The 20,271-nt window shown below is 45.5% G+C and overlaps 1 protein-coding gene across 3 annotated transcripts in view; it reads left to right on the forward strand.

Annotated features, from left to right (window-relative positions):
• The window catches only part of LOC126539048 (probable RNA-binding protein 46), a 61,022-nt gene that overhangs the window by 32,109 nt on the left and 8,642 nt on the right, over positions 1 to 20,271 (forward strand). For all 3 annotated transcript variants that reach the window (XM_050185757.3, XM_050185758.3, XM_055075155.2), the window contains 3 exons: positions 5,054 to 5,228; positions 7,150 to 7,375; positions 9,123 to 9,222. In XM_050185757.3, the coding sequence (XP_050041714.1) occupies positions 5,054 to 5,228; positions 7,150 to 7,375; positions 9,123 to 9,222 (501 nt within the window). The remainder of the gene's footprint in view (positions 1 to 5,053; positions 5,229 to 7,149; positions 7,376 to 9,122; positions 9,223 to 20,271) is intronic.

Here is a 20,271-nt window from a genome sequence, read left to right on the forward strand (position 1 = left end):
TGCCGCGCAAGACAGATTGTTCCGCGCCAGCCACTATATCATGAAATGAAAACACGTATAGAGTTGTGCTCAAATTTCACATTAAGGTGTACCATAATTCTCGGTGAATTTTTTTTCCACCAAAAGTCAAATTCTTTTGTTTATCTCGACCGCTGACCGGTTGATGCTTCTGTCCACTTTAAATCCAAGCGCTTCTGGAATGTGTACGTTACCTCCGGGGTCTCATCTTGTTGCAAATATTTGCTCTGGTATGTTATTGTCCAAATAGCAAGGCACTGCCCTTTATGTCTTTATGTCATTGTACATATTTTCCCTTCTAGTTTCTTACTTTCCATTCTTGTAGCTCACCATGCTCTTTTTTATTTCCATTCTTTGCATCCGATTCATTCTCTGTGTTCTCTTACTTTCTTTTCGACACCTGGTTGTCTATTTACACTTTGTTATCCTGTACTTGATTGCCAACTCTAAATTTGGGCACTTCACGCCATCTGGCAGAGGGGCGCGGCTGTTAGTATTTGGCGGCGGCACAGCAGAAGGCAAAAGCGACACAGGCACTCGCATCACAAGGCCAATTATATTTATTCTTATGTTCTTAGATGCTGACTATTGCAATGCATTCTCTGCAAGGACAGGTATCATTTAATACCATCTGGATGTTCATACGACTTGTACAAGTCACCTAGCCGACCATTTTTTTCTGCGAAGGGTTACAAAATAATGAGACCCCAGATACGCCAACCCGTGTGAAGCCTGCTAAGAAGACCTGGCCTTCAAAAAAAAAAAAAAAAAATACAGAGGTGTGCAGCGAGATCTCGCAGACAAGAGCCGCATTTAGCGAGTGCATGGTAGATGGTACCAAAGTACCGCGACATATAACGTCTTTAGTGCCACATAGGATGCATCAATGTCCTCCTTGCCCGCCGCTTGTACGTTGCTTCTCTTTGCCTGCCATTCTGGAGCAGTGATGAAGACATTATGGTATCCTAGTGTCACAGCAGAGAGGTTCGCCATGATATATATACTATTTGCATCTTGCTAGCTCAAGTTTATCAAGGTGCTTTTCAAGTGGTTATAATGAGAAAGATTACCTACCATGATGGTACGTCATCAACGTCATGTGCAAGAGATGCCTGAATTGTGCTCTCGTAAGTCGTTTGAAACAACTCAAGCTTTTGAAAAAAAGCTTTTTTGTTCCGGCATCTGACATGCCACTTAGTGATTCCTTTTTGCATAGTTTCGGTTAAAACCATTGTTGGAGCGCTCATAATGTTTGTGTCTTCCCACTTCCGTCTTTCAAGCTATGTGTCAATTTATGAGTAGGAAGCTGATCGATACCGGTATTGTCTGTGCCAGCTATAAACCTGTAGTGCCATCATATGTAGAGAGATGTTTGTACAGCTTTCCGTTTCCTCTAATTGTGTTGGAAAATGGGAGTGACATAACTGATATCAATTGGTAGATACGCTATTCAATGCCTGTGCTGAGTTTTTTTTTTTTTATTATTCATCGGTTTCGGTGACGTTTCATTGCAGTACACTCTTGTGTGGGGTCATTGTGAACAGGAAATTTTTGTATGGACCAATATATGTTCTTCTACATGCGATTGGGCAGCAATCACAAATCTGAGCTGGAAGCAAAGGCCATTTAATCATTGTGCACACATTCACAATCGTGAGGCAACTGGCGTGATAAAACACCCTTTGTTTCCATGTTCATGGTAATGGCGTGGTCACACATCTGCGGTGCTTTGTGGAATTGAGTTATACAGAAAGCGTAGGATGCATTTGCATTTAATTCTGCCTGTTCGCATCGTACGACCTTTATAGAGTATCAGTTAGCCTTGGAATCGGAGGTCTGAGATGATCAGTGAGTGGAGTCGCGCAGTGGTCTAACGCTGTGTGTTGCTACAGCATGTTTATCGCGCACATGCAGATGCATGCCCATGGCTTTGTGCGAGCCGCCAAGCGACCAAACGAGGCTGTGATCACGGATGTGTGATGTGGACTGATAAGAAAGTATCGGACAGTGCCAATAAATCGGCAAAACCAAGAAATTGCTTGAGGCAACTTTTTGGTTTTGTTGCAAGGACATGCATTTTATTCTAGCTGTTACGTATAACACCCCCTAATCTGGATTCTGCCAGTGTGCCAGACTGAAGAATCAATAGTTGTTATTCGTTCGGGGAGGAATGCTTCTGTTTTACGAGAGCATGAGCCTTGTGCATCGGCGCTTTTGTATCTGTGTGGAAGTCCAGTTAACTCCGACCACCAAGCACCTACCACGAATTTGGGCACATCACAAACAAACAGAATATAAACAAATTGAAGTTTGTGCGAAAGCAAGTGCTTGTTGTGATCGGTTGTAACTGTGTCCTGCTGTAAGCTGTAATGCTAATTGTCAAGCCTGCTTGCAACGACTGTGATAGTCACATGGCACCTGTTCGTTATATCCCGATGTTAATATAGGAATGAAACGTAATGTTTATCGAAAAAGAAAGGAAAGTGACAACAAAGTACAGACGCTACAGAAGGCACAGTCAACGTAAATAGTTGTTCGAATGATTATATTGTGTCTACTTTGTCTCTTTTCTATGTTTATTATTCACTTTGTGTCCTTATTATATTGTATTTCACAGGCAATTACGATGATACCTATCGGGTCTCTTTGGCTGTCCTGCAACGTAGCAGACACTAGTTGTATTCTTAAGGTTCGTTTATAGTCCCCGACGTTTTTGGTGCGCAGGCGAACCTTGGCTGCGTACTGTCAAAGACAAAGAGTGCGGTCGGCTGCTCTTTGTCAGGCTATGTGCACGCCTTTATGAGCATCCACTTTTTGTCAGAGTTGCAGAATGGACCTTTTCTGAAATGCCCGTGCATCGCCAGTGGCGGCCGCACCGCTGGCGGTTATGCGAAAGGCATTGTGGGAGAAGGGAGCGTGAACAATAGGCGAGTTTCCGGTGGCTGCGAAGACCCGTCCTTCGGCTACCCAATACTGCCTTGTGGCTGCTGCTGATAGTGCCCGCGCATTTCTGAAAAGGTCGATTATGCTGCGCTACGCTGGAGTATGAACCTGGAGTATAACGATACGGCATCCAAGGCTCGCTACTGAATAGATTAATGAGGCCGGTGCACCGCTTTTGCATCCGTGTGTGCGCATCGATGACAGGGTACTTGAACACTTGGGTGCATAGTGCCTCGATGTGTGCCTCCTCCCTCGTACTGTGTGCGATGTTGCATAGGCAGCAAGACACCCTATCGTGACGATGATGATTTATTGGCATATCCCCTTTGAAATGGGGCTGGGACAAATAGTCATATAGCCTGCTTGAAGTTATCAGATATGCTATAAATACTTTTCATTCAGCATTTTTGTATACATTTCTTTAATTTTGTCTCTTTTCCTCAAAGCTTCTCAATATATGTACCCCTACCTATGCCCACAATGGATCCAGTAGTATCAATCTCTTCCCTGGTTTTTTTTCCACCGATACATTAATCGTCTTTTGCTTATCTCGATTGCTGACAGTTTGATCCTTCCATCCACTTTGAATCCAAGCATTTCTGGAATGCATACGCTGCCCTACGGGTCTCACTTGATGAATACCTTCGCATTCCATTAGGATGTGTTGAATGGTCTCTGGAATTTTGCTGTGGCAGACGTGTGCCTCATCTTGTGAATATTTGCTCCGGCATTTTTTTGTCCTTGGACAAGCAGCGCGAGCCTCAAATATAGCAAGGCACTTCCCTTTGTGTTTTCGTACAGATTTTCCCTTCTAGTTTCTTTCTTCCCATTCTTGTAATCACCACGGTCTTTTTTCATTTCCATTTGCATCCAATTTACTGTATCTGTTTCTCTCACTCTCTTTTTGATAACTCCTGGTTGTCTATTTACGCATTCACTTACCTTGCACTTGGTTGCCAACTTCCTTGACCTCTTCCTTCATTCTGTTTCCACGCCTTTCAGGTACAAATACTTGCGCACTTTGGCCGCCCATTTGTGCTGATTCATGTTGCCGAGGGTTTCTTCAAAACTAATTTTGCTCTGCGCTTCTGCGAATTCAAAATAGCCCCAACCTGTGTCACCCTGCACTGCCTCGTTTGTGGTTTGACCGTGGGCTAAGGTCCTAGTAACGAAGCCTGTAGGGGGTCCACAGAATAAAACTTAGTGGTTCTTCTGAGCGATCTAAAATGCGGGTCCTCTTGTTCATGCACAGAACGGTTTGTATTGGACTTGCACGTTCAGACCTTGGCCAGATATCTATTGGATTTACGTTGAACATCTTGTGCCGAACTTTGCGTTCGGACCTTATCATGATATCTGTTGGATATTGTTGGTCCACTGGGTTATTGCTTAGTGCGCAATGCTGCCTGTAACTAGCTTTAATCGACAAAATCCATGCCTAGTTATCGGCTACCTGGTGACGTGCCAAACCGATCTAGCTGCTGAGAGCTGCCTTGCATTCCAGTCTGCCAACGCTACTGGCTCCCACATTCTGCTGCATTTTGTTGATGAAGCACATCACTCGTGGTACAAAGGCAAATGCGATACATGCTGCCCCGTCTAACTAGGGCCATGATAATACGCTTTGCATGCATAGTCACAGGACGGTATTTTTTAAAATCTAATTTAAATTTCGAATCTTCTTGCCTTTCGTCATTGGTCCAGTGGTTAGCAATGGCAGACCCCTCCTTTCCTAGTGGATCGTGCGATTGGGTTGCTGATATTGGAGCTGCTTAGCATAGTCATTCACTTGGGACAGTTGTGTCTGTCTTTTTGAACAGTCTAGAAATGGGAAGGCTACTTGTTTTTTCCTTAGCTGAACTTGAAAGAAACCTGAATGTATAGTTCGTGGCAGTGTCTTTTTCCCATTGTATTTTGCTGCTATAGTTTCCGTGCTGTTTGGTGTTTGTCTTCATCGATGCTGTGCAAGCAGTTCTATTTATAATGTCCGTCCTATTTATAATGTCCGATTATCCCAGCACAGCTTCCATTAACCAGTAGTAAATGAGAGTGATTATTCTTTTCTCTTATTTTTCCCCCTCTGGTCCTACAGGTCATGGTGCTGTATGTTCGCAACCTCATGCTGGGCACCTCCGAGGACGTGATCCGTGAAGCCTTTTCCCTCGAGGGCCAGCTCAATGTTGCCAAGGTGAAAAAGATCCGCGACTTCGCGTTCGTTCATTACTCAAGCAGAGAAGATGCAACGTTGGCACTGGAAGCAATGAAAGGTAATGCGTTTGGTCCCAATGACGCTTCTTTCATCATTATATTGTTATAGTGTAGTGACAGCGATGAAGCAGATTGCTCTTTATTGGGTGAACTTGTGCCCAGGTAGTAGAGTAACACTTACTGACAACGATAGCAGCGAGTACACTTAGTTGTTGTCTACTCTAATATCCTACGTCAAGTTTTTTGTCTATATTTGAATGGCACTATGGCATTCCATAGCAATCGCTGTTACGCGTGTAGGTTTGAGATTGTACAGCACCCCTTTTGTGTTGTACATGAAATCTGCTTATAGACATGTCCCTTGTGCTACGAAATTGACAACGTTAAAGAAATTTCAAATACAGAAAGCAGCACGTCTTCTGCCGAGCAATAATATAACTATGATAATTTCATGAGAAGTGCTCAGGGAGATAAGTTAAAATAAATGCATGCCAATAAAAGTGGCCGTAATTTCCAGACTATGTCTGTTTCTTCCCCCAAATTTTTGTTGGTGCGTCTTATACAATGCTGTGACTTATACATGCAGAAAACCATGCATGCTGGCACAACCAGTTTGAGCGTACTTTTTTGCCTCGAGTAAGGCATGCCACAGAAGTTATGTCATCGACGTACCTGAAACTTATCGTAAAAGTAATTTAGAGGCCAACGACGGTGACCCAGCTATGCTGTCGGCCAAAGTAGCTGAGCTTTCCGACTCTGATGGGTGACGAAGCCTGTGATGGCTTTGAGTCAAGTGCCGTAAATGTTGGTTTTCTGCATTTGAGAAGAGCGTTGATTGAAGCTTTTTCTCTGAAATTCGTGGCTCATAAAAATTTAGTTTGTGGAAATTTAGTGCCCTGAAATGGGTAAGTACGGCACTTTGCAACGACAGTGTAGAAGGGTGCATGATCGCATTTCATCATGCCGACAGAGTTGAAGTAAGTGCGTCTTATAGTACACTGCTGCGACTTATATACGATTTTTTTTTCTCCTAAATGCACAAAAAGTGGGGCGTGCAACTTCTGCAACGGTGCGATCTATAGTCCAGCAAATACAGTACTCAAAAACTTTTTTACAGTGAACGCTTTTACATTGTTTGAGGATTGTGGAAGCCTGTTTGTGGCTATAGAGCAATATGGAATTGATATATCATCTGGCATTGCGAAAGTGTCTGTGCAAGCAAGAAGTCTGCATCTTATGGGGTTAGGTTGTAACATGGAATTGCCCTTTCTGGACTTAAACTGCAAGCTTTACCAAGAACAAGGGCATGAGAAGTTTGTAAGGTTCCTGTCTTAAAAGCTACGGCTCTCAAGAGAAGCACCAAACCATTTAAGACTGATAAAAGCTTGTTCTAAAGTATTTTTTAAATTATTCGAAGCAAGAGCTTTGACCTCTATAAGAGAAAACAAAATCTGAGCTTCCGTAATTTTGATTTCATGCCAAAACCTTCTCACTGGTACGTTACTATGTTGTCATGGATTTCGATCAGTGTATGTATTTTCTTGTATTGAGGTCCCTTTGGCACACCAAAGTACTCAAAACTTGTCCAGTTCAATCTTTGGCTCTTTTCGAATATAATGCACCAGTTTGTCTTTACTGATAAAAAGCTAACTAGACCTGAGCAGATGTCATCAAAATCCATGACATGACCGTGGGCTGGTATGGGAATTTCATGACTGAGTGTCCCCCTCGTGGTAAGAGTTGTTTTACTAGCACAGCTCAACCTGTATTTCTCTTGGTGACCTTTTAACCCTTTAACCCCCAAATGAATTCTGGAGATACATATCAAATTTACTAAACTTCTTTTATGCAGTCATAATATTTTCAATGTCATTCTGATTCTAAAAATATACTACTTGATTGGTTTGTGGTTATAGTTAACATAGCAAGTAAAGGTGGCAGAAAATGTGCTATATTATATGGCGCATCATTGTGCCTCAGGTGCCGAGATCGAAGGAGCTCAGATTGAAGTCGCATGGTCAAAGCCGGTGAACCACTGGAGGCGTTACGATCGCATGGCTGGTTCTACAAAGAAAGGCAAAGCACCCCCTCGTGGTAGCAGCCTTTGCGGAGCCCCCGTGATGATGCCCTCACCCGTGGCGGCTGTCGGCTATGGGTTCTACCCACTGGCCCCACACCATGTCCCACTGCCTATTGGATCTGGCAGGTCAGTTTCTGCAGACTTTGAACACTTGAAAAAAAACAAAAAAAACAGGCAGTTCGTTTACTCAAATGCAGCTAGCTGTTGTTCTGAAGCCACTTTCCTTGGCATACTCGTTGCCGTAATCGTTAATTTTACTAACCTGTAATTTTTTAGCATTTTTCGGGCCGTTTGAGTATGAAATAAGTATTTCTGGCAACGCTGCTGACAACTAAACATGCATTTTCCTCTGACATGACGCAACTTCCTCTTGTATGCTGGATTTTTTGCCCATTTTTCCTTTCTTTTGTAATCTGTGGTTTTTGTTCAGAGCTTGAACTTAACTTGTTTTCCCTCTTGTTACATTGTATTTATTTTTGTGTGTCATCGGGCAATATTGGTGATTTTTTTCTAGTACTCTCGTTTGTTTATTTCGTTGTTCTTTCTTCTTCCCACTTTCCTCTGCCCATGTTTTGCAGTAATTATCAGATGTCTAATTAATATTAATTATTTTTCTCTCGTACTGTTCTAGTGGGTTCACATATTAACACCAATTAGTATTCCTAGTGTAATGTAATCCTGTATATAAAAATTCATATGTGCATTTTTTAGATGTGTTGTGCATGTGCATTATGCATTTTCAAAGATACCGCATGCCACACACTGTGTAGAAAGTCTCCCATGACACCCCATGACTTAAAAGCCCACACAGCACCCTATAACCCTGTAATGCTCAAGATATTGTCTACGCCACAGAGTTTAATGCCTCAAAATGCTGGTTTAAGTGGTGCGGGAAACTTAGTGCAATGCACATAGTCACGTTTTTGATATGCTAGAGTGCAATTTTCAACGGCGCATAGCTCGACAAACCTATTACTAAATAATTGGTATTGTAATGAAGCTGTTACTTCATAACATTTCACAGATATTTTTTTGTACATTTGTACTCTTCATGGTCATAAATAAAGATGAACAATTTGCCAGTTTTTCTGGTGCGGAGCTGCACTGGGCATTACAGTGAAACTTGTTTTAATAAGTCAGCTGATCCAATGAAACCTTCTGGAGCAGATCCAAATTGGCAAAAAAAGCAAGTTAGACCAAAAATATTTTAAAATCGTTATTCTTCGAGGTATGGCTCTGAAAACTGTAGGTGTATGCAATGTTATGTGCTTATTTCGGATATGACGTTCATTTTTGTTTCTTCCCCTTGGTTCTAATTTTATGCTAGCTTCGGTTAATTAATTTCCTGCAAAGATTTGCAAGATATCAGTTCCTCAGATTTTGCCGAGTCAGGGTATCAATGGCTTCGTAGAATTTCGTAGAAAACTCTTGCTCTCGCAGAGCAATAAGGTTGCTCTTACGGCATTCCTTGAATTTTACAGAAGCCATTGATATGCTGTTAGGTAAAATCTGAAGAATTGATGCTCTGCAAATCATTGCAGAAAATCAAACAAAGCTTGCGTAAAATGGGAACAAAAAAAAACAATAATGGGCATTCTATTCGAAATAGGAACATAACATTACATACATGTGTAGAAGTTTTCAGCACCATACCTCGATGAAAACAAGATTTTAAAAAAATGTTTGTCCAGACCTACGTTTTGACGTACAGCTTGCCATTTTTGGGCAGGGGCATGTGAATTGTGTAGATGCGTGATAGATTGCTACTAGCCATTCAGTCTTTTACTTGGCAATCTTTAATATGCGTTTTTGGTAGCCTTTGTACTGTGCAAGGGAGTACTTTCACCGACAAGGTCTTCCTGTATGTATGCAGACCTGGTGGCGAGGACTTAATGCCCTGTCACAACGGAAGGGCTGCCCTCCCCCATCGAGGAAATGCCAGAATGACATCACGATGTCAACAAGTGATTCAGGTTGGTCCCTGTAAGGCGTTGCTCTGCAGTGCTACTCGACACCACATTTGTTCCCATCCCTATGCCTTTAAAAGGACGACTGCCACAAAATTTTCCTTTGGCTAAAATAATTGTAACATGCACTTATCAAAGTAGATTTATTTGTACATTAATTTATCTTATTTCGGAATACTGTTGATCCCAAGGGTGGGATAATTACAGGAGTGGGTGTCTAATACGGATAACATACAGTCACAAGCACTAATTGTACTCGGTATATTGTCACGTGGTGGTGACGTAGAAGAACACAGTAGCAATACTGTGAACGAGAAAAGTAACTTTTATTGGGCGAACTTGTGCCCACAAAACAGGCTACACTTATAGCACAACGAAAGCGGCGAACACAGTCGGCGATCGTCGGAAATCTGATCAGCGGGTCAAGCGCGTCGGCTTTTATACAAAATCGTCGAATGTTCCAGACTAATCGTTAGGACCCGCGTGCCTTCCACAAAGTTCTACAGCATTCGCGTTAGGCGAATAAATCAGATAACACAAGGTTGGGCGACAACAGATTGCGGATAGAAGCACCGATAACTTTCCAGAAAGTTCGGATACATGCAAGCGCGTCCCGCGCTGTGCGATAAGATTTGTTAGGCGGCGAAACGTGGTCGCCCGATACAGATAAGTACACGTGTCAATACCCCCCTCTTAAAAAGCATCGTCCCGATGCTCCAAATGTACGAGAGCGAAACACAAAAGGACACTTATTAAACATAAGTAACAAAACAACGAAAAGAAATCAAATCCAAAGGGCAGTTACGCGAAGTTCCAAAGTTCAACGCTGGTGGTACGGCTTGAGTCGCACAACGTGGACAATTTCAGGTCGTGAGCGGTGCCGCTGTGACAGCGAAATGCCGTCTGGCACGACCTCATAGTCCAATGCGCCAATACGTCGGATGATCTTGTACGGTCCGAAATAGCGACGCAAGAGCTTCTCGCTCAGTCCTCGTCGGCGTATAGGGGTCCAAACCCAAACACGGTCACCGGGCTGGTACTCGACAAAGCGTCGTCGGAGGTTGTAGTGTCGGCTGTCGGTCCTCTGCTGGTTCTTGATCCGCAGGCGGGCGAGCTGTCGGGCTTCTTCGGCGCGCTGGAGATAGCTAGCGACGTCAAGATTTTCCTCGTCAGTGACGTGCGGCAGCATGGCGTCGAGCGTCGTCGTCGGGTTCCTGCCGTAGACCAGCTTGAACGGCGTGATCTGTGTTGTTTCTTGTACCGCCGTGTTGTACGCATAGGTTACATACGGCAGGACCGCGTCCCACGTCTTGTGTTCGACGTCGACGTACATTGCTAGCATGTCGGCGAGGGTCTTGTTCAGGCGCTCCGTGAGACCATTCGTCTGCGGATGGTAGGCAGTTGTCCTCCTGTGGCTTGTCTGGCTGTACTGCAGAATGGCTTGGGTGAGCTCTGCTGTAAAAGCCGTTCCTCTGTCGGTGATGAGGACTTCTGGGGCACCATGTCGCAGCAGGATGTTTTCGACGAAAAATTTCGCCACTTCGGCTGCGCTGCCTTTTGGTAGAGCTTTAGTTTCAGCAAAGCGGGTGAGATAGTCCGTCGCCACGACGATCCACTTATTCCCGGATGTTGACATCGGAAACGGCCCCAACAAATCCATCCCAATCTGCTGGAATGGTCGGCGAGGAGGTTCGATCGGCTGTAGTAATCCTGCTGGCCTTGTCGGTGGTGTCTTGCGTCGTTGACAATCTCGGCATGTCTTGACGTAACGGGCGACGTCGGCGGTCAGACGCGGCCAGTAATACCTTTCCTGTATTCTCGACAGCGTCCGGGAGAATCCGAGGTGCCCAGTGGTTGGATCGTCGTGTAGGGCGTGCAGTATCTCTGGACGCAGCGCTGACGGTACAACAAGAAGGTAGCTGGCGCGGACTGGTGAGAAGTTCTTCTTCACGAGTAGGTTGTTTTGAAGCGTGAACAAAGATAATCCACGCTTAAATGCCCTAGGGACAACGTCGGTGTGCCCTTCCAAATAGTCGACGAGGCCTTTTAGCTCCGGGTCCCCTCGTTGTTGTTCGGCGAAGTCTTCCGCGCTTATTATGCCAAGGAAGGCGTCGTCATCCTCGTCATCTTGCGGCGGTGGGTCAATGGGGGCGCGTGATAGGCAATCGGCATCTGAGTGTTTTCTTCCGGACTTGTATGTTACAGTGATGTCGTATTCTTGTAGTCTGAGGCTCCACCGCGCCAGCCGTCCTGAAGGGTCCTTTAAGTTAGCTAGCCAACACAACGCGTGATGGTCGCTGACCACTTTGAATGGCCTGCTGTAGAGGTAAGGGCGAAATTTCGCCGTAGCCCAAACGATGGCGAGGCATTCCTTTTCGGTTGTAGAATAATTGCCTTCCGCTTTTGACAACGACCGGCTAGCGTAAGCTATCACGTGTTCATGTCCATCTTTTCTCTGGACTAGGACGGCACCGAGGCTTAGGCTACTGGTGTCAGTGTGTATTTCGGTATCGGCGTGCTCGTCGAAGTGCGCAAGTACGGGCGGCGACTGCATGCGTCGTTTGAGTTCTTGAAATGCGTCGGCCTGCGGCGTTTCCCACATTTAGTTAGCTTTGTCAGCGGCTCAGCGATGCGTGAAAAGTTCTTGACAAAGCGCCTATAGTAGGCACACATGCCAAGGAATCTGCGCACTGCCTTCTTGTCGGTTGGCTGCGGGAACTTTGCGATGGCAGCTGTCTTCTGTGGGTCGGGGCGTACTCCTGATTTGCTGATCACGTGGCCTAGGAACAAAAGTTCATCGTAAGCGAAACGGCACTTTTCCGGCTTCAGAGTGAGCCCCGATGACTTGATGGCTTCTAACACTGTCGCAAGCCGCCTAAGGTGATCGTCGAAATTTCCGGCGAAGACAACGACGTCATCCAGGTAAACAAGGCACGTCTGCCACTTCAGTCCGGCTAACACCGTGTCCATGACGCGCTGAAACGTTGCAGGCGCCGAGCACAGTCCGAATGGCATGACCTTGAACTCGTAGAGGCCGTCTGGCGTGATGAAGGCAGTCTTTTCGCGATCTCTCTCGTCGACTTCTATTTGCCAGTAGCCAGACTTGAGGTCCATCGACGAGAAGTATTTAGCGTTGCAGAGCCGATCCAATGCGTCGTCTATCCGTGGAAGGGGGTACACATCCTTCTTCGTGATCTTGTTCAGTCGACGATAATCGACGCAGAAGCGTAGGGTTCCGTCCTTTTACTTTACCAGGACTACAGGAGAGGCCCACGGGCTTTTTGACGGCTGGATGATGTCGTCGCGCAGCATTTCGTCGACTTGTTGCCTAATAGCTTCACGTTCTCGCGTCGAAACTCGGTAAGGGCTCTGGCGTAGTGGTCGAGCGCACTCTTCGGTTATTATGCGATGCTTTGCGACTGGTGTTTGTCGAATCCTCGATGAGGTCGAAAAGCAGTCTTTGTATCGTCGAAGCAGACTTCTGAGCTGTTGCTGCTTAATCACGGGGAGACTTGGATTTATGTCGAAGTCTGGCTCAGGAACTACGGTCGTCGGGGTAGATGCAACAGAATCCGAGAGGACAAAGGCATCGCTGGTTTCCTGAATTTCCTCTATGTATGCGATCGTCGTGCCCTTGTTGATGTGCTTGAACTCCTGGCTGAAGTTTGTCAGCAACACTTTCGTGTGTCCTCCGTGCAGTCGAGCGATCCCTCTTGCGACGCAAATTTGACGGTCTAGCAGTAGACGTTGGTCACCTTCGATGACGCCTTCTACGTCAGCGGGTGTTTCGGTGCCGACCGAAATAAGAATGCTGGAGCGAGGCGGGATGCTCACTTGATGTTTGAGCACACTCAAGGCGTGGTGACTACGAGGGCTCTCCGGCGGTATCGCATGATCTTCCGACAGCGTTATTGACTTCGACTTCAGGTCGATGACTGCGCCGTGTTGGTTGAGGAAGTCCATGCCAAGAATGACGTCTCGTGAACACTGTTGGAGGATAACGAAGGTGACAGGGTAAGTCCGGTCGTGAATGGTAATTCTTGCCGTGCACATTCCTGTCGGCGTAATCAGGTGTCCTCCAGCGGTCCGAATTTGAGGGCCTTCCCATGCAGTCTTAACCTTCTTCAACTGGACGGCGATGTGTCCACTCATGACTGAGTAATCGGCGCCTGTGTCGACTAAGGCGGTGACTGCGTGGCCGTCTAGAAGCACGTCGAGGTCGGTGGTTCTTTGTCTTGCGTTGCAGTTTGGTCTTGGCGTCGGATCACGGCTGCGTCGTGTTGAACTGAAGTTGTTACGTCGCGTCGTGAAGTCGTCTTTCGTCGGTGTAGTCTTGGCTTCCTGACTTCCTCGGGACGGCGGTGTGTCGTTATTATGTCGTCGAGATGGTTTCTTCGGCGTCTTCGTCGGCGGCGGAGGATCTTCGTCAGTTCGACGAACAGCAACCGCACCTCCATCGGTTGCTGCTTTTAGTTTTCCGGATATGGGCTCGCTGACCGGCCCCGGGCTGGGCCAGTGTATGGTCGACGCTGCGGCGACAGGTAGCGGCCTGGTGATGGTGAACGCGACGGTCGTCGAGAGCTCCACTGAGTAGCGGCGAGGTAGTCGGCGATATCCCGGGGGCGTTCACCTTGCTGCGGGTGCGGAGCGTTCACGGCAAAACCTCGCAGTCCCATCTCCCGGTATGGGCATCGTCGGTAGACGTGACCCGCTTCTCCGCAGTGGTAGCAGAGCGGGCGGTGGTCAGGAGCGCGCCAAACGTCTGTCTTCCTCGGGTAGCTGCGCTGGCCGACGGGTGGGCGTGCTGGCGGCGGCGGTGGTGGTCGACGGAATTGCGGCGTTACAGGGCCCTGGCGCGGTCGTGGAGGGGGACCCTGACGGCGGGCGACGGCGGCGTAAGTCATCGCTTCCGGCTGGGGCTGCGGTACTTGTGGTTGCACCTCAGCAACACCAAGCGATCGGCGCACCTCTTCTTTCACGATGTCGGCGATCGAGGCCACTTGAGGCTGCGACGATGGCAAGACCTTGCGCAGTTCTTCACGCACAATGGCCCTGATGGTCTCGCACAGATCGTCCGTGGCCAGTGATTGAATTCCGGCGTAGCTTGTTGGCTTGGTGCGTCGGTCGAATTGCCGGTTCCGCAATTCCAGTGTCTTCTCGATGCTCGTCGCCTCGCGAAGAAACTCGTCGACGGTCTTCGGTGGGCTTCTTACCATTCCGGCGAAAAGTTCCTCCTTTACACCACGCATCAGTAGGCGTACTTTCTTCTCCTCGGACATTTCTGGGTCGGCGTGGCGGAACAGACGGCTCATTTCCTCAGTGAATATCGCGATCGTCTCATTTGGCAGCTGCGTTCTGGTCTCCAGTAGAGCTTGGGCTCGCTCTTTTCGCACGACGCTTGTAAATGTTTGCAGGAAGCCGCTTCGGAAGAGGTCCCACGTCGTCAAGGTGGCTTCTCGATTCTCGAACCACGTCCTGGCGGCGTCCTCCAATGCGAAATAGACATGTCGTAGCTTGTCGTCGCTTGCCCAGTTGTTAAACGTAGCGACCCTCTCATACGTTTCCAGCCAGCTTTCCGGGTCCTCAAATGTGGAACCGCGGAACGTCGGTGGTTCCCTGGGCTGCTGCAGCACGATGGGGGACGCTGGGGCTGCCATTGGGGTTGCCTTGGCCACAATCTTCTTGGTCTTCTCAGGTAGAAGTCCGTGCTCCGGAGGCAGCTGTTGAAGACGGCGGCTTGCTCGATGGTCCGGGAGTACGTTGGTGTTCTCTTTGCGGTCCGGGCTTGAATTACGGCTTGTTGGGGGCGTCCGGTACATGAACGTAAAGCACCTCCACCAGATGTCACGTGGTGGTGACGTAGAAGAACACAGTAGCAATACTGTGAACGAGAAAAGTAACTTTTATTGGGCGAACTTGTGCCCACAAAACAGGCTACACTTATAGCACAACGAAAGCGGCGAACACAGTCGGCGATCGTCGGAAATCTGATCAGCGGGTCAAGCGCGTCGGCTTTTATACAGAATCGTCGAATGTTCCAGACTAATCGTTAGGACCCGCGTGCCTTCCACAAAGTTCTACAGCATTCGCGTTAGGTGAATAAATCAGATAACACAAGGTTGGGCGACAACAGATTGCGGATAGAAGCACCGATAACTTTCCAGAAAGTTCGGATACATGCAAGCGCGTCCCGCGCTGTGCGATAAGATTTGTTAGGCGGCGAAACGTGGTCACCCGATACAGATAAGTACACGTGTCAATATAAATAAAAAATAAAAAAACACTCTAAAATTACCAGCACACAAAAAGTTTGTTGCTTTGGCGTGGGAGCATAGGCAGTATGCATTTCTCAATTTCCTCTAGAAACTTTTCTACTGTTGGCTGCTCTACATGAAATTGGTCAAGCATGTTCCATTCCCTGATTAGTTGAGGTAAAAAAGAAAAATGAAACATATTGTTATCACAGAAATATTCTTTGTACATTGAGTCGTGCTTTTGGTGCACTTTCCCTGTGTCCTTTATGTTAATGAAAGCTAGATGACCATTCAGCAATTGATAAAAAAAATTTTGGGCGATGCATCTTTGCTCTGTTGCGCAGTGTAGTTAGCTCTGCATGCTGCAGAAGCTCGGTAGGTGAATCGGTTCGCTTGTAGCGGTTAAAGTTGAAGCCTACTGCCTTGTGTTGTGTGCTCTCAAGTGCAGAAATACTTGTATTTGTGAACGGAAACCACAATATGTTCGCATGTTCTAGGATTGGTCTGACAAACAAGTGCTTGGTTTCTCGAGTTGCATTGTGGAGGGTTCGTTTAAGGAAAAATAACTTATTTGTTGCTTTTTATGACACGTGTTGTACTTGGGCTGTGCAACAAACACTTGTCCAAGTGCAATACATGTCAAACATTGCAAAGCTACTATGCTGGTAATTGTAAATTCATTATTAACAGTTTAACCCAAATGCCTTCAGGTGGCATGTGGGGGTTTATTGACCAGTCGCCTTCACCCAAAAAGATCATGTTCTCGTGACGCCTGCGGCAGAAAGGACATTCCATGTCTGCCGCCAAGGTCTGTGGGTGGTGGCGCTGGCTAACACTCCCAGGGTCGACTAGGAAACATAAATACCCAAGAAAGTGGATGGGGAAAAGGCACCGCGGTAGCTCAATTGGTAGAGCATCGCACGCGAAATGCGAAGGTTGTGGGATCGTTCCCCATTTGCAGCAACGTGTTTTTTCATCCACTTTCATTTCCATTAATTCATCGTTTCTTTATTTCATTTATTAAGCACAAGTAATTTCCCATATGTTGTTCTTGGTGTCAGTGTTTGCTGGCTTCTTATGATATGGCTAATAAAAATCGGGCCCCTCGGTTAATCCCCTTCTCGTTCATCCAAGTAGATGACACATACAGCTGGGGGTTAGTACATGTGACTTAAATCACAGCACATTGCCTTTGGGGTTCGGTGCTCCGGGGGCGATGACTAATCTCAAGGGATGATGCCAAGGAGCATTGCTGGTATTCATTTCCTGGGAGCAAGAATAGCATTAATATTATGGTCTATTCCCGTTAGTTTGTTGTAATTAATTGACCCGTATTCCAGATGTAAAATCTTGTGCAAAGGCTGCTCTATATACTTTATGAAACTAGACTTTTTACTGGGTCTCAAGTTTAATTGCTGTTGGCCTTCCAGTCTATACGTAGAATGAGATGGTATGGTAGCAAGGTTAACCAATCTTGGTGCGAACATGAGAGTGATGCGCGGAGAGTACATGCAAATCTATTGGGTGATTCAGAAATGACAGAAAAAGTAAACATTCTGAGAAAATGTATGTACAGTGGCCAATGACATTTTCCCAGAAATGCATGACCCAGCATTCTTTTTTTTTTGACTAAAGTTTTGTTTACAGAATAGTTACATTTGCAACTAATGGGCGGTGCTCTAGTTGTGTAGGTGCCCCAGTGCTACCTATTAATGCAATTATTCTCGGAATAAAATTTTTCTAATGAAAATGAAAATCCCACGCCTGTGCATCTCTGTGGAAACCGTGATAATTTGTATACCGTCTGAATATTTGAGTTTTGACTTTTCTGACTATTGGATTGCCTCGTATATTGCCTGCTGCATTGCTGGCTGCTGCGTGACATGCTGCGACGAGGTATTTGCTAGCTTAACCCCATTGGCTACCAACACCAGTGAATCGCTGGGCTTAACAACGGGGGCCATATTGGCAAAGCTGTCGAATTACTGGGCTTGAGGCTGAAGGTATGGTTAGTTTCAAAATTTATTTATAGATGGCATGACGGGTAATGTACGCTATACTTGATCAGAAATGTTGTTCATAGATGGAAGTACTTGTCCATGATAGCGGGGGCTCGATTTTTAAAATATTTTTAATAATTACTATATAGTGGAAATAGTGTAACACTCAAAAGTGCCCATATTAATTGGTACAGAGGGCCCTGAGGCATGAATAAGATTTGGTTAGCCAAATTTGCTAGGGCCTAATTAACCTTTTTTGTGCATAAGCAATGAGGCCACAACTCATCAACCACGCTGTAGTATTTTTTCTGCGGCTCTGAAGACTATTTGACTTACTCTGTTGCTCTGTGCTTGTTTTAAGTGACAGTGCAAGAAGCCTGTTGACGAGTGTAATTGTGAACACAGATTTTTGTTTTGCCATTTCAAATGGCATCCTCCGGGACATGAGTGAACGCTTGGAATCATGCAGTGAACGTTTCAGAGTCATGTTTAAGAGGACACTAAAGGCAAATAGTAAGTTGACGTGGACTGTTTAAATACCATTCCAAAAACCTCACAATGCTTGTTTCATGCCAGGGAAAGACTTAGTTTACGAGAAATATTCATCTGAAGGATCCAAATACTTTTATTGCAATTCAAATCTTCCACCACCCAACCGGACAGTAATTACGTTGCATATGCCATCACCACTCATTGCTGCTGTTGGTGAGTAAAATGGCACCCAACAGACGGTGGTATGGTTTTTTGTATAAAACGCGAACATGCAACCGTGGAGAAACCGAGCGAAGAATGAGCAGTGAATTTGCCGCTGCAGCTGCTTTTAGTCGGGTGGTGGGGACCGTTCAGCAACCTGTGGCATCCCATAGAAGTGAAATTCTCTGCTACTTGCAATTTGTGCGAGTTTCTCAAGCCAGCAAAACCAGCACTGCACTACGCGATAACGAAAGTACCGAAACTCGAAAGCGCGGGCGGCGCACAGTTCAGCAAAAACGAAACCTTTCGACTGCCCGCGTCGTCGTCAAGGGTAATGTCAGTCAGTCCTTTTTTCTAAAAATGAAATATAACTGGACCAGTAGCATTTTCTTTCATCTTATAATGCAAAGCAGTGGTGTTTTTATAACAAGTGGTTGCATACCGTTGACAGAATTTATATGAGGAGTGCCTTTGTCATTAGGCAAGGACCTAAATGTGCCTTGTCTTGCAAATGTCTTGCATTTAGCTCAATTTTGTTGTGTCCTGCAGTTACATAAATTTCTCGATTACTAAGGCTCTGCTCACGATAATATTGATGCCTTCGAGATTCTTGAGCACTAGTCTATCACCTTAGCTTGACTTCATATTTCCCTTTAGTGTCCCTTTAGAAGAAAAGAAAGCGTGGAGATTCGTGGAGGTCAGCTTCTTCGAATGAGAACGATATTGCGATACAGTATGCAGTATCAAAAAGGGTTTGCACACCTTGAAATCCTCGGAAACCCTTGGATATGAGAAAAGGGATTCAAGGGCCTTTAAGACTCCGTGAAAATAAATTTGTTCCTTGAATTCCTTGAAAACAATGTTGGTTGCGACTTTTAAAACTCAAAGTAACACTGTATCGGGCCGATTTCATGCGCATTGTCTATCGGGAAGCAATCCTAGATTTACTCTTTTGAGAGTGTCGCTAAGCGATGTCCACAGCCACCAATGACAGGCTTGTTTAAATTACCATTGTCATGGCAAAGGTAAACGAAGTCGGATCAGTCAGCCAAGCTATACTATTGTTTTTTTTGCTTTTGTTAGTTGGCTCACACTGCAGCCATCATGGCTCCATATTCAAGTTCTAGGTTCTAGAAATCCTGGCGGAAAGTAATATTTAATTATAAGTTTCAGCGATTTGGATTTAAGAGGAAGCTTTGGCTTGGACCCATCTCTGATGCTGCCTATTCAAACACGTGTTAAACGCAGGAATGCTTTTCTGAGATAACCATTGAGCCGATTTTAATGAAATTCATTGCATTAGAGAGAGAAAATGATCTTCTAGCGACTATTAGAAGCACAATTTTTATTTAGCTTGCTTGAATTTTTTGCAAGAATTGCCAAGAACTGGTAAGTTTGAAAAAAAAAAAAAGAAATAGAGAAGCACGAAGTTTACAATTTCATAGCTGTGTACCAAAAAGAGACATCGCAGTGAAGTGCATCCGTTATAACATCCAAAGTGGACAAATTTGATGCATTAATCTACATTATGGGAATTTGTTAGTGTTAAGGTGCTACTCGCATATTAGTGGTCTACTTAAGAGCCATGTATAATATACATGTTTGTCCACTTTAGATGTGCAGTTGTTGCAATTTACAGAATTGTTACATAATCTTTATTGCCGAGTTACACAGTTGTAATAGTTTCGTTTTCTGAAAATTTGTGTAATTTTCAACGAATTGTTAGAAATGAATCGGCTTAAGTATACAATCCACTTTCAACAGTCAGTAGATTTTAACATTTTCTTTCAAATGCAACAAACCACATCAATTTCCGCGCAGTGGTTACTGAGAAGAATGATTTCTCCTTTTCCGTATAGTTAGATAGGAACCCTTGAGCTAAAACTTCCTCCTAACGCTACGAGTATCTTTGGCTGAAGCCAGACATTGCCTAACCGAACAAAGCCTAACCGTCATACTATAGGGCAACAAGGGAAACACAAGTTGACGGGACAGGGCACACATATTAGACAAATGTCATGTTGCATTAACACCAACCATGCTTGGGGAGCATAAAAACAATTGTAAGCGGCTAACTCAACCCAGAAATGTAGGTACGCACTGCAATC

Source organism: Dermacentor andersoni, chromosome 11 (assembly GCF_023375885.2).
Source record: "Dermacentor andersoni chromosome 11, qqDerAnde1_hic_scaffold, whole genome shotgun sequence".
Lineage (NCBI taxonomy): Eukaryota > Metazoa > Arthropoda > Arachnida > Ixodida > Ixodidae > Dermacentor > Dermacentor andersoni.